This window comes from Bos taurus, chromosome 15, assembly GCF_002263795.3.
Source record: "Bos taurus isolate L1 Dominette 01449 registration number 42190680 breed Hereford chromosome 15, ARS-UCD2.0, whole genome shotgun sequence".
NCBI lineage: Eukaryota > Metazoa > Chordata > Mammalia > Artiodactyla > Bovidae > Bos > Bos taurus.
Window position 1 is genome coordinate 52,389,898 of NC_037342.1, and position 14,354 is coordinate 52,404,251.

The window sequence follows — 14,354 nt, forward strand, 5'->3', positions numbered from 1 at the left end:
GGGTCACTGCTACATGGTTTTGCACTGCTCTTGCAGTTTTCCAAAGTATGTCATCTCAGGACAGCTTCTTCCTTTTTCCTCTGCCACCTTCTGTACCTTAACTGTTGCAACGTTTCCTTTTTTTTTTTTTTTAACTGTTGCAATGTTTTCTTGACCTAGCATTTCTAAAAGCACATTCTTCCTGTTTCTTAACTGCTCACTTATCCCTTTTCCTTCCTGTCCCCTGACAGAATTTTAATCAAAACTATTCTTTTCAGTGGTACTAATAATTTTCCTTTCTGAGATGTTGTAAAATGCTTACTCTTATTGCAATGGCAGATAAGAAGAACCTTTCTGAGTTGGTTTTAGTAGCTGACCTCATACTCAGCAAATTACCTCTGACAGACTTGGGTCTGAATGCTGACTATGCCATTTATTTGCTGTATGACCTTGGGCAATTTGATTTCTCAACTTCAATTACCTCATCTCCATAATGAAGACAATTACTTCTTAACAAAGTTATCATGAGGATTAAGTGAGGCAACACTTAAACCCTTAATATATGCTTGGTACAAAGGTGACACTTAACACATAATTGTTGTTTTTATGAGGAAAGGAGAAGATAGATTAAAAAAAAAATATCTGGTGATATCCAGCTTAGAGGAAGACAGCTAGCAGAACCTCTGAATTCCATCTAGACAGAAAAGTGGTCACTGTGAACATCATTCCAAATACAACACAGGTATATTATAAAAGATGATGTTGAAAATATCAGCCAAATGGATTTCTGTTTCCAGGCAAGATGGAGTATCAGGGACCAGGTTTAAACCTTCCAGAAAAGGCTAAAAAACTGTTCAAAATTTATAAAAGAACCGCTTTCAAGACACTCGACATTATGTGATGAAGAACAGTGATCCTTGTGGGAAACAAACAATTTCCCCAACCTACTACCTGAAAAAAGTTTCCAAGATGACATACACCAGGAGGGAACCTAGAAGAGGTTGGTGATCTACTGGAATTGAAGACATGAAACTGGGACTTCAGGAAGGCCAAAGTGGCTAGGGCTTGCACAGTAATGAAGAAAAGAGAAATGCATAGAGAGAACTCGGGAAATCTGCAGAGGGTCCTCCTGAAGTCTTCAGCTAAGCACTGATCAGCACATGTACATCAAGAACGACTCGAAGCCACTGATAGAACCCCTCAAAGGATTAGAGGGAACCATCCTCAGCATTCACACGGGCCTGGGAACATTTCCTGTTCCCTCTTAACAGAGCAGAAAACCTCACAAGGCATAGGGCATCAGGTAGAGAAATTAGAAAATCAGTAAGGATGCGGAAGACTTGAACAACACTACAAACCAATTTAATTGACATTTATAAAAGATAACACCTAACAATAGCAGATTATATATTCTTTTCAAGTACACATGGAACATTTATTGAGATATACCATATAATGGGCCACAAAACAAGTCTTGATAAATTAAAAATGATTCAAGTGTGTTATCTGACCACAATGGAAATAAATTATGTCATTAACAGAAAGGTATCTGTAAAATTGCCAAATATTTGGAAACTCAATAACACTTCTAAACAATCCATGAAACAAAGAAGAAATTAACAGACCAATTAGAAAATATTTAAAATTGAATGGAAATAATAACACAATATATCTGAGTTTGTGTGGTGGTGCTTAAGCAACATGTAGTGGGAAATGTTTAGTATGACATGCCTATACTGAAAAAGAAGTAAAGTCTCACATCAGTGACCTCAGCTTCCATGTTAAAAATATTAGGAAACAGCAAATTAAGTCCAAATTAATCAGGAAAAGGAAATAATAAAAAACAAGAGCAGAAATCAATAAAATAAAAAAAACAAAACAATAGGGAAAAAAGTCAATGAAATCAAAAGCTGTTTTGTTTTTTGGTGACGATACATGAAATTTACAAACCTCTAGTAGGATGATCAAGGGGAAAAAAAAGGAGAAACAAATAACCAGCATCAAGGAGTAGGAGAAGTGATATCACTACAGATCCTCCTGACAATCAAATAATAAAAAATATTATGAACAACTTTATGCCAATAAATGTGGCAACTTACATGAAACAAACAAATTCTTTGAAAGACACAAATGATCAAAGTCTATTCAAGAAGACTAAGTTGAAGAACCCTATCTCAAGGAATTGAGTTTGTTGCTTAAAAAACTCCCACAAAACTCCCCTCCAGGTCCAGGCTCTGTTGAGTTCTACTAAACATATAAGGAAGAGAAAAATTCTACATAGGCTTCCAGAAAATTGAAGAGGAAGGGATTCAAATTATTTTATGAGACAAGCATTATTCCAAAATCATACAAAAACAGTTTAAGAAAACTATAGACTAATAAAGTATCTGCCATAATCAGACATATAAAATGCTAATCAAAATTTAAACAAATCAATTCTAATCAATATATAAAAAGGATAATAGTTCATCAGGAATGCAAAGTTGGTTTAATATGTGAAAAATCATCAGCGTACTTCACCATATTAACAAACTAATAAGAAAAATCATTTAATATTTAGGACTTTGCTGTAGCTCAAACAATCAAGAATCTGCCTGCAATAGGAGACTGGGGTTTGATCCCTGAGTCAGGAAGATCCTCTGGAGAAGGGAATGGCAATTCAGTCCAGCATTCTTGCCTGGAGAGTCCCACGGACAGAGAAGCCTAGCGGGCTACAGCCCGTGGGGTTGCAAGGAGTCAGACACGATTGAGCAACGAACACTTCACTTCAACATCCATTCCTATCAGTAAACTAAACAAAAAATGGAGGAAAGTTCCTTGACATGGGAAAGGGCATCTACAAAAATCCTACTGTGAACATCATACTTAATGGTGAAAGACTATGCTTTCTCCCTAAGTTTGGGAACAACGCAAGAACATCATGTTGGTTCTCACCACTTCTATTCAAGCAGTGTACTGGACACTGGAGCTGTTACAGTAAGGGGGGGGTGGGGGGGAAGTAAGCATAGAAGGAGATAAAAGGCATTTTGAATTGGAAAGGAAGAAGTAAAACTGTCTTTGTATAGAGGTTACATGATTATCTATATAGAAAATCTACATTAAAAAAAAACTAATGAATGAGTTTAGCAATGTTGTAGGATACAATATCGATATACAAAAATCAGTTGTATTTCTATATGTTAGTAATGAAAAATCAGAAGTTGGAATAAAAACTATTAGGACAGCATCAAAAACTATGAACTAGAGATAAGTCTGACAAAAGATGTACAACATCTACACACTGAAAACTATCAAACACTGCTTAGAGAAGTGAAAGACAATTGAAAGACTCAATATTGTTATGATATCAAGTATCTTCAAGCTGATCTACAAATTCACTGTAATCCTAATGAAAAAATTCTGGTAGGTTTTTCTGGTAGAAAACCAATTTTAAAATTTATATGAAAAAAAAAATAAAATTTATATGGAAAAGCAAAGGAATGAGAATATCCAAAACAATTTTGAAAAGGAAGAAAGGTGGAAGATTTTACCTGACTTCCGGACTTAAAAGTTACAATAATTAAGACACAGCAGCACTGTCATCAAGCTAGGCAAATAGATCAATGAAACAGAATAGGAGGTCCAAATACAGACCCATACATATATGGTTAGTTGATTTTTGACAAAGATGTAAAGGCATTTCAGTAGAGAAATGACAGTCTTTTCAACAACAACAAGAAAAAAGAATTGTACTCACTCCTCTTAACTCATACAATCACAAACTTAAATGTAAAACCTAAAATTATAAAACATACAAGAAAATCTTTATGACTTTGGGTTGGACAAAGGTTTACTGGTTATATCACAGCATGGTCTGTGAAAGAGAAAAAAAAGTAAGTTGGACTTCACCAAAAAACTTCTGCTCTTTGAAAGATACTGTTAAGAAAATGAAAAGACAAGGTACAGACTAGGAGAAAATTACATAAATCATCTATCTGATAAAAGATTTGTATCCAGAGTATAAAAAGAACTCTCAAAATACAATAAAAAGAGAACAAACAACCTAATGAAATATGCCTGAAAGATCTGAATGGATAGTTCACTGAAGAAGATATACATGTGGAAAACAAGCATGTGAAAAGATGCTCAACATTATTAGTGAAATGCAAATTAAAATGATAATGATACACTACTGCACATCTATTAAAATATCTAAAATTAAAAAGACTGACCATACTAGCTATTGGCAAGGTAGTGGAACAACCGGAACACTAGTACTCCATTGATAGGAATGTAAAATGGTACAACCACTTTGGAAAATAGCCTGAGAGTTACTTAAAATATTAAACATATAGCCACTATATGACCCAGCTAAAACAGACACACAGCAGTTTTACCTGAAAGAGCTCCAAACAACTCAAATGCCCATCATCAGAGTGAATGAATAAACAAATTTTGTGGTATATTCATACAACAGAATATAACTCAGCAATTAAAAGACTGACATGTAACAACATGGATGCTACTCAAAATAATTATGCTGTATGAAAGAGGTCAAAGTGTATGTTTTTAAATATGTGTTATCTATTGTATTTCAATTATACTTCAGTAAAACTGTTAAGAATAATAAAGCTTGGGAATTTTAATGACAACTGGTTGCACAGTACTTGAAGATGCTATAAGACCATTAATTACATCAAAATAGGGCAGTCGATAATTCACCAGATGCTTAAAACAAGAAATGAAAAAAGAAAAGATACAGCAATTGAAATGAATCACAAAAAAGGTTAGAGGAATAAAGAGTCATCCAAGGAGTGAGAAAAAAAAGCAGGGCTTTAGAGGCAGACATATTTGGGTTCTAATCCCAGCTCTCTCCACTTACTAGCTGTGTGCTGCTGGGCAAGATCGTTAATTCTTCTACCTTCTCATCTGTAAATACATTCAGGATGGTTGTGATCATTAATTAAAATAATATATGAATGTGCCTGACATGGTACCTGGTACAGAACAGACGATTTACCAAAGTGAATACCCTCTTTTCGGTAGTATTTTTAGCTTAGTTGGTAGAACTGGAATAAACTGCTTAAAGTTCAGACTAATATTTTTGAACATGTATCATGTGTTAGGACCTGTGTCAAGCACTTTACTTGTTATGGCTATGGAGAAAGTCAAAGAACATAAAACAGCTAGAGATACTTCTCTTAGAAGTGAAATGCTCTAGCTTTTCAATGCCCATCTTTGGTCTTGGCTGTCAGTATGTGACACTGGTTCTCTTGATCTGTGGACACCAACCCAACAGTCATTATATGCAGCTAGATAATTTCCAGCCCCTGGCAAAGGGTCTCATGAGCAGTGAAGGCTCAATACGTGCTTACTGAATTGAATTAAACTGATCCTACTGGGAACCTGAAATGTCAGTTTCATTAAAAGTGTGGACATTTTTAGTATGGAGTTTAGTCAAGTAAAAAGGTGAATGCCCATCTGGAAATACTGTAAATAAAAAAGCAACTGAAGATTTTTGTAGGTGTATTCCATTATTTTCTATAGTTTACATTTCTCTCATCATGAAAATCCATTGTTCATTTCCTTGGGATTTAGCTCAAGCCAACAAACAGGTTTCTGCGTTATAAAAACAAAGCCCATTGGATGCAAGGACTATAAGGCATTACTGAGGCAGATGGGAACCAAAGTAGCATCCTAAAGGTTTAAAATCTTTACTCTTGCCTTTCAAACACATACTGAGCATGATCTTCATAATGAACAGACCTAGAACTTATTTCTATGCAACTCTGTGAAATGCTCATATACTTAGGGATGCTTCCCAACAGAGTAGATGTCAGGATGCCTTGGCATAGTAGTTGGGGGAAGTGGTTGAAAACAAGGAAGTCATGTAAACACTGTCAGCTACAGTCTGAAAATCTAGAGGGGAAAAAACAACAGACAGAAAGAACAAAAATAAACCAACCTCAAACTAAGAATCTCTGACTCAGTAATTCTAAGATTCTAACTTACAGAAAAAAAATCCCCGGTATGGAAAAATGTGTAAAAATGTTTTAAAGAGTGTTATTTAGACTATGTGGAGGCAAGCCAAATACTAAACACAAAGAGTTAAGTAAATGCATTCCTGATGGGATATTACACAGACATTAAAAGGATGATTATGAAGGTCATCCATCAATAGGGAATGTTAGATAAAAATATCCAAAATTAACCTTATTATGATGCAGGTGTTCAAAAAAGGAATAGTAGAAAGAGGAAGGAATTCAATTAAGTTGCTAACAGTGTTGTTATAAGGATGGCGCTTTCTTTATTTTCTTCTCTGCCATACTTCCTAATTTTTTGTTATCTAGTTATATAATTTTTCTATTCTATAATTAATATAATTTCAAAATTAGGTTTTAAACTGGGTATGGGTTTCTGAGTAAGAGAAGGCAAGAAAATGAGAAGGGATAAGTGACAGAAGGGGTGACTGGGTCACTGGCAGCAATCCAATCATAGGAGACTGTAGGCAGGGTCTGATTAATCATCAACTGAACAGTTATACCAGTAGAATGCCCTCCATTAAAAAATGTTGCTATATTGTGATTTTTTCCCTTCCTATTCCTATATTCTGCACCACAGCATAATACAGAAGGCAAAGAGTTAATACTCAAGAAAGTATAGTCCCTTCCTTATTCTATAAGATAAACAATATACGCTTTTAAAAATATTTATCTCTATAGGGCACTTTACATTATTAATGTCTAATAGTACTATTAACTATGTTTTCCAGAAGAAAGGGAATTCTAAACCTGATGATTCATGCTTTTGCTGGCATCTGTAATGGAAGAAATCATTTGGCCCCCGAATGTGTATTTCTACTCTCTGTTCCTTTCCAGCTAGCTGTCAGCGTGAAGAGCTACAAATTCCTCCAAGTTATTTCAGGGTTGTCATTTAAAATCAGGTTAAATAAATATTGGGACTTCATTAAACTATTTTATGCTTACATCTTTCCCTTATTTATACTGATAGTAGAGCATCCACAAAATACATCCCTCAGCTGAAACTGAGAAAACACAGGTTCTGTAAGAGTGACTAGAGGGAAGAAAGAGTGGAATGGGATTGCAAAATGCTCCTTTCACAGAGGATACGACATGTCTCTAGATGAGCTGATGTTTCCGGACAGTTGTCAAAAATAATCGATTTATTCAACACTTATAGCCAGTCTGTACTACTTACTGCCAGATACTATACTAGGGACATCTCCTTCATTTCCTTCCTTCATACTCAGATGCCTTCCTTTATCTCTTGCTAAATTTCTTTAAAGACTATCCCAAATGGCATTTCCTTCTCTCCCATTTTTCGAGCTGGTATAAGCATACCTTGGAGATATTGTGGGTTTGGTTTCAGACCACCACAGTAAAGTCAGTTCAGTTCAGTCGCTTAGTCATCTATGACTTTTTGTGACACCATGGACAGCAGAACATCAGGCTTCCCTGTCCATCATCAACTCCTGGAGCTTGCTCAAACACATGTCCATCCAGTCAGTGATGCCATCCAACCAACTCATCCTCTGTCGTCTACTTCTCCTCCTGCCTTCAATCTTTCCCAGCATCAGGGTCTTTTCCGATGAGTCAGTTCTATGCATCAGGTGACCAAAGTATTGGAGCTTTAGCTCCAGCATCAGTCCTTCCAATGAATATTCAGGACTGATTTCCTTTAGGATTGACTGGTTTGATCTCTATGCACATAAATCTATGTTTACATTATACTGTAGTTATTAAGCATGCAATACTGTATGTCTAAAAAATTTATATGCCTTAATTAAGAAATACTTCATAGCCAAAAAATGCTATCATTTCAGTCTTCAGTGAGTCATAATCTTTTTGCTGGTAAAAAGGTCTTGCTTTGATGTTGATGGATACTGACTGCTCAAGGTGGTGGCTGCTGAAAGTTGGGGTGTCCATGGCAATTTCTTAAAATGGGATAACACTGAAGTTTGTGGCACTGATTGACTCTTCCTCTCATGAACTATTTCTCTGTAGCATGCAAAGCTATTTGATAGCATTTTACCCACGGTAAAACTTTCAAAACTGGAGGCAATCCTCTTAAACCCTGATTTATCAACTAAGGTCATGTAATAGTCTAAACCTTTTGTTGTTACATCAGCAGTCTTCACAACATCTTCCCCAGGAGTAAATTCCATCTCAAGAAACCACTTTCTTTGCTCATACATAAGAAGTAACTCTTAATCCATTGAAGTTTTATTACATGATTGCAGCAATCAGTCACATCTTGAAGCTCCACTTCTAGTTCTAGATCTCTTGCTATTACTACTACTCTTGCATTACTTCCTCCATTGAATTCTTGAATCCCTCAAAGTCATCCATGAGGGCTGGAATCAACTTCCAAAGTCCTGTTCATATTGATATTTTGACCTCTTCCCATGAATCATGAGTGTTCTAAGTGGCATCTAAAATGGTGAATCCTTTCCAAAAGGTTTTCAACTTACTCTGCCTAGAGGCATCAGAAGAATAACTATCTAAGGCAACTACAGACTTATGAAATGTATATCTTAAGTCATTAGACATGAACATCAAAATTACTCCTTGATCCATGGGCTACCAAAGGGATATTGTATTAGCAGGTATGAAAACAACATGAATCTCATTGAACATCTCCATCAGAGCTCTTGGGTGACCAGGTGCATTGCCAATGAACAGTAATATTTGCAAAGAAATCTTTTTTTCTGAGTAGTAATTCTTTTAAAATTAAAAAAAAAATTATTTATGTTTTTTTGGCTGTGCTGGGTCTTGGTTGCTGCATGGGCTTTTCTCTAGTTGTGGCAAGCAGGGGCTGCTCTCTAGCTGCAGTGGGAGGGCTTTGCATTGTGGTGGCTTCTCTTGTTGCAGAGCACAGGCTCCAGGGACGCAGGTTTCAGTAGCTGCAGCACATGGGCTCAGCAGTTGTGGCTCACGGGCTTAGTTGCTCTGCGGCATGTGGCATCTTCCCAAACTAAGGATCAAACCCCTGTCTCCTGCATTGGCAGGGCAGATTCTTTACCACTGAGCCACCAGGGAAGACTGCGTAGTAGATCTTAAACAGTGGGTATAAAATATTCATAAAGACATGTTGTAAAGTGATACACTGTCATCCAGGTTTTGTTCCATTTACAGAGCATAGCAGAGTAGACTTAGCATAATTCTTAAAGTCCCTGCTGCTGCTGCTAAGTCGCTTCAGTCGTGTCCGACTCTGTGTGACCCCATAGACGGCAGCCCACCAGGCTCCACCATCCCTGGGATTCTCCAGGCAAGAACACTGGAGTGGGTTGCCATTTCCTTCTCCAATGCAGGAAAGTGAAAAGTGAAAGGGAAGTCACTCAGTCGTGTCCAACTCTTCACAACCCCATGGACTGCAGCCTACCACGCTCCTCCGTCTGTGGGATTTTCCAAGAAAGAGTACTGGAGTGGGGTGCCATTGCCTTAAAGTCCCTAGAATTTTCAGAATGGTAAATGAGCACCAGCTTCAACTTAAAGTCACCAGCTTCCTTAGCCCCTAACAAAACAGTCAGCCTGTGCTTCGAAGCTTTGAAGCCAGGCATTGCCTTCGCTCTATCTCTGTAAGTCCTAGGTGACATCTTTTCCCATGGCAAAGCTATTCTGTCTACATTGAAAATCTATTTTTCAGTGTGACTACCTTCATTAATGATCTTAGCTAGATCTTCTGGATAACCTGCTGTAGCTTCCGCCATCAGCATTTGCTGCTTCACCTTGCACTTATATGTTACAAAGACAGTTTCTTTCCTTAAACTTCATGACCCAACCTCTGCTAGCTTCCAACTTTTCTTTTACAGCTTCCTTACTTCTTTCAGCCTTCATAGAATTGAAAACAGTTAGGGCCTTGCTCTGGATTAAGCTTTGGCTTAATGGAATGTTGTGGCTGGTTTGATCATCTATCTAGACCACTAAAACTTCCTTGCTACCAGTAATAAAGCTTTTTTTCTTTCTTATCACTCACATATTCACTGGAGTAGTACTTTTCATTTCCCTTAAGAACTTTTCATTTGCATCCATAACATGGCCAAACATTTGGCTCAAGAGGTCTAGCTTTTGGCCTATTGTTGGCTTTTGATGTTCCTTTCTCATTAAGCTCAATCATTTCTAGCTTTTGATTCAGACTGAGAGATGTGCAACTCTCCCTTTCACCTGACCACTCTATAGATTATTAATCAGCCTAATTTCAATATGGTTGCATCTCTAGGAATAGGGAGGCCAGAAGAGACAGAGAGAGACAGAGGAAAGTCTAGTCAGGGAAGCAGTCAAAACACACAAAAATTCATCAATTAACAGGTGGGATTTGTGGTGTCCCAAAATGTTACAGTGGTAACATCACAGATAGCTGATCACAGATCACCATAACAAATGTAAAATGAAAAAGGAAACCTTTACTTTGTTAAAAAATGCGATTGTTTGTGAGCACAATAAAGTGAAATGCAATAATAAGATATGTTAAGTTTTTCTGATACAATTTTACAAAACCATGAGATTTTGGAGCTGGAGGGTATCTTAGAATTTCTGAAATCCAGAGACTTTTTCCAATATGTGCTAAGGAGTTAGTAGTTATCAAGTTCAAGTTTGCTACACAATAGTTCAGTCATACACTTCCATGTATCATTAAGATCCATAGAAGTCTGTCTGCTCTACCAGTGTGTAAGCTTTTTGAGGAGAAACACCAAGTCTTGTTCATCTCCAATTTGCCCAGGAAGTGGGCACATAGGGATAAATGCCTGCCCAGTTGATAGAAAAGATGCTAGTCTGAGGAAAACCATGGGGTTGATAAGTTGCCAACAGTAAGTACTGTTGAAGAAGCCAAAAGCAAGAATGTATCTGGAATTTGTTATCATTGTAAGCTTTGTTAAACAGAATAACATGAATTAGATGGAAGTTGTGGCTTTTAAAAAGACGAAATGGGAAGAGACATTCCATGAGACAGAGCAACTCTGTTGTATTTGAAACAGGCTAAGTTCTTCTAACTCCAACGTCAAATAGGTGATATGTACTTATTTTCCCCAGCTGGATTACCATTAATATTGAAATAAAAATAAGCCTTCGGTAGATTGCTTTTCCTTAAAATGCACATACACTCACAATCTTCTTTAAATGTACAAGCGTATTCTCATTAGAAAGTCAGAATGCCATGTGAAAAAACTGACAAAACTTCCAGGAATGTTCTTAAACTATGGCCGCTTTCTCTAGCTCAATTCCTTTTATCTGAAGGGCACAAATATGAAGAGGCATTATGGATATAGTGGAAAGTCAGGAGATTAGAGTTTTAGTTTGCTGCTATGCCATCTGGGCTTCCCAGGTGGTGCAGAGGTAAGGAATCCACCTGCCAGTGCAGGAGACAAAGAGACACAGGTTTGATCCCTGAGTTGGGAAGATCCCCTGAAGTAAGAAATGGCAACCCACTCCAGTATTCTTGCTTGGAAAGTTCCATAGACAGAGAAGCCTGGTGGGCTACTCTAGGGGGCTAGTCTAGGGGGTTGCAAAGAGTCAGACATGACTGAGAGACTGAGCACACACACTATTCCATTTATCTGTTGATTCATTCACTTTGTACTGACATGTGCCAGACACTCTGCTGTGCAGAACAGTGAACCAGGTAGGCATGGAAATTGCATTTCAGGGAAGAAGATAGATGATAAATAAAATAAAACAAGAAGACAAACACAGATTGTAATAAATGCCATATGGAAATAAACTGGATGAGAGAGAATAATGGGTAGGGAGATAGCAGGAAAAAATAGTTTGACCAGCAAGGCATTATATATCCACCTATGTAATATCAGGCAAATCACTGAACTTTTCTGATACTCAGATTTCCAGGATGAAAAACCATAGTTGAACTGGATGACATCAGAGTGGAGAACACTCTTAACCTGAAGTAAGAAAACTTAAGCACGAGTTCTGGCCTTATTCATAAACCTATACCTGTAGCACTGTCTCGTTGATGAAAGAAAGAGACTGTGAGCAGAGTGTGACAGTCCTTGTGAACTGAACAGACTAAGTCATAGACTGTGTTCCTTTCCCTTCTTTAACACTGTTTACAATGCTCCGGATGTTTATTTTCATTTACACTGAAGAAGACCTCTGAAAACTCTGGAAACTTTCGACTAAAATTTTTATCCTGCTACCTCCGGATAAGAAATATACCTACTTTTATGAATGGGATAATGATAAATCTACTAGTGATAATATTTTGTCACTATATAATGCAGATTTTTAAAAAGTACTATTCTTTTCTTCTCTCTTTCTTTCCTACACTAAGTTTAACTCAATTAGTGATAGACTAAAGGAAAAAACCACAAACCATTAGAAAATCCATTACTTTTTCTTTAAAATTTTGGCTATTATCAAGTTTGGTTACACAGTCATAGGAGAGCATCCTTTAGTGGAGTTAGCCCATCATATTCAAGAGAAACTGTACCGAGTGTAAGGTTCCATTATTAGTCACTGCAGGAAGGCGGGCCCATCGCTCATTTTCCAGTTCTTCCATCACTTGGTTCATTGCACTCTTTAGCCATGTGTCGACAGAAACGCCAATCTGCTTTAGTAGGTCCAGTCGGGCTTCAGCTTTCAACTTAATTATCTAAGAGAACCAAGAAAATGGTCAGAAAGCAAAGCATTCTTTCCTCAAATTAATTGCTTTAAAGTTATTCCTGATTTAGTAATTAGGACAATCTTGATATTCACTAGTAATTCTTCCTTGGCATAGATGTTAATTTTTCACTTGATGAGAGAGAGAGAGAGTGGTAACCGGGAAGGAAAAGGAAGATGTTAATGCAACATAAAGTCTGCTTTCCTCTCCTGTTAATAAGGCTATGCCTCAGAACATTCTAAAGTTTAACATTTTCAACAGCCTTCTAAACCATTTCCTGGACTTTCTCTTCTCCTCTATAATCCACCTTTTACAAGTCTAGGAACGATCTCATCAGTCACCTCTCTACTTAAAAACCCCGTGATTCCTGACTGCCTACTGAGTAAAGATTTTAAATTAGATTCTAATGCAGCTATCAGAAACAGGAGATGTTGAGGAATAAAAGAAGTTTCTATGCTCCAAATTCAAGAAAAGGAAACACTGCCCATTCTTTAGCTCTTGTTCCAAGCCATAAGCAAGTAATCATAGAATTACTTCAAACCTGTCCCAATCAAACAGTAACTGCTTTGCCCAGTAGCCATGCCTCTAAGTCAGCCAATCAATGACAGTCCCTCGCTTCGGCAAGGCAGCCAGTCAACCACAGCCTCACTCCAGTAAGCATCAGCAGTCAAGCTTCCACTCCTGCTTCCAACAGTCCACCAATCTCTGTGTGCTAGTGCTTAGTCACTCAGTTGTGTCTGACTCTTTGAGACCCCATAGACTGTAGTCCGCCAGGCTCCTCTGTTTGTGGGGATTTTCCAGGGAAGAATAGTGGAGTGGGCTCTCATGCCCTCCTCCAGGGGATCTTCCCAACCCAGGGATCAAACCCAGGTCTCCTGCATTGCAGACGGATTCTTCACTGTCTAGGGAAGAATAGACCTCCTTCCCTACCAATTACTAGGGAAGTCCTATCTCTACACACCAGTTAAAAGTGGTGTGCAAGTATGTAGTACATTTCCAGTTTTGAAAATCTGCCAGTCCCTGAAACCCACACTTCTCAAAACCCTTTGCATCAGTTCTACTTTGTCAGAGAGATTATATTTTGTAAATATCATTCTTTTTTTGCTTTAGCAAGTAGTAAACTCAGCCTCACTGTTCTTCGTATTAAGAGTGGTGGTGTCTTCCTCAACATTTGAAGGCACCATTGAGATAATTTTGAGAACCTTCACTGGATGGCCTTCTATGGGACTCTTGGACAAACAAGTGTGCTCACTGAGCCCTTACAGTATACAATTTTGATCATTCTCTGGACTGTCTGCTAAGGGAGTTGGTATCAAAAAGAATCTGAGCTCTGACTTCTTTCACTGAGCTCTCATTGCTAAATTTACTTTGTATTTCTAAGTTTTGCACAGTGAGACTTCCCTGGCACTCCAGTGGTTAAGATTCCGCTCTTCCACTGCAGGGGGCACAAGTTTGATCCCTGGTTGGGAAACGAAGATTCTATATGCCACATGGGGCAGCCAAAGAAAAAAAAAAGAGAGAGAGAGATAAAAATTCATATTATATAAGATTAACCATATTAGTCACTTTAAAGTACACAATTCAGTGGTTTGGATATCACACAGACCTTAATATACAGTAATTAAAGATTCTGGCTTGTGGCACACTACTTGGTAAACAGACTTGCAAAAATCTGTTTCTTCTAATAATTTTTTCTTAGTAACAACTTTATTGAGATAAAGTGCACATATAATTTACTCATTTAAATTATATAATACACT

The 14,354-nt window shown here is 37.5% G+C and overlaps 1 protein-coding gene across 1 annotated transcript in view; it reads right to left on the reverse strand.

The window, feature by feature from the left end:
* Positions 1–14,354, reverse strand: part of FCHSD2 (FCH and double SH3 domains 2) — a 244,535-nt gene that overhangs the window by 15,742 nt on the left and 214,439 nt on the right. The window contains exon 13 of the mRNA XM_002693439.7: positions 12,424–12,585. Coding sequence (XP_002693485.1) covers positions 12,424–12,585 — 162 coding nt within the window. The remainder of the gene's footprint in view (positions 1–12,423; positions 12,586–14,354) is intronic.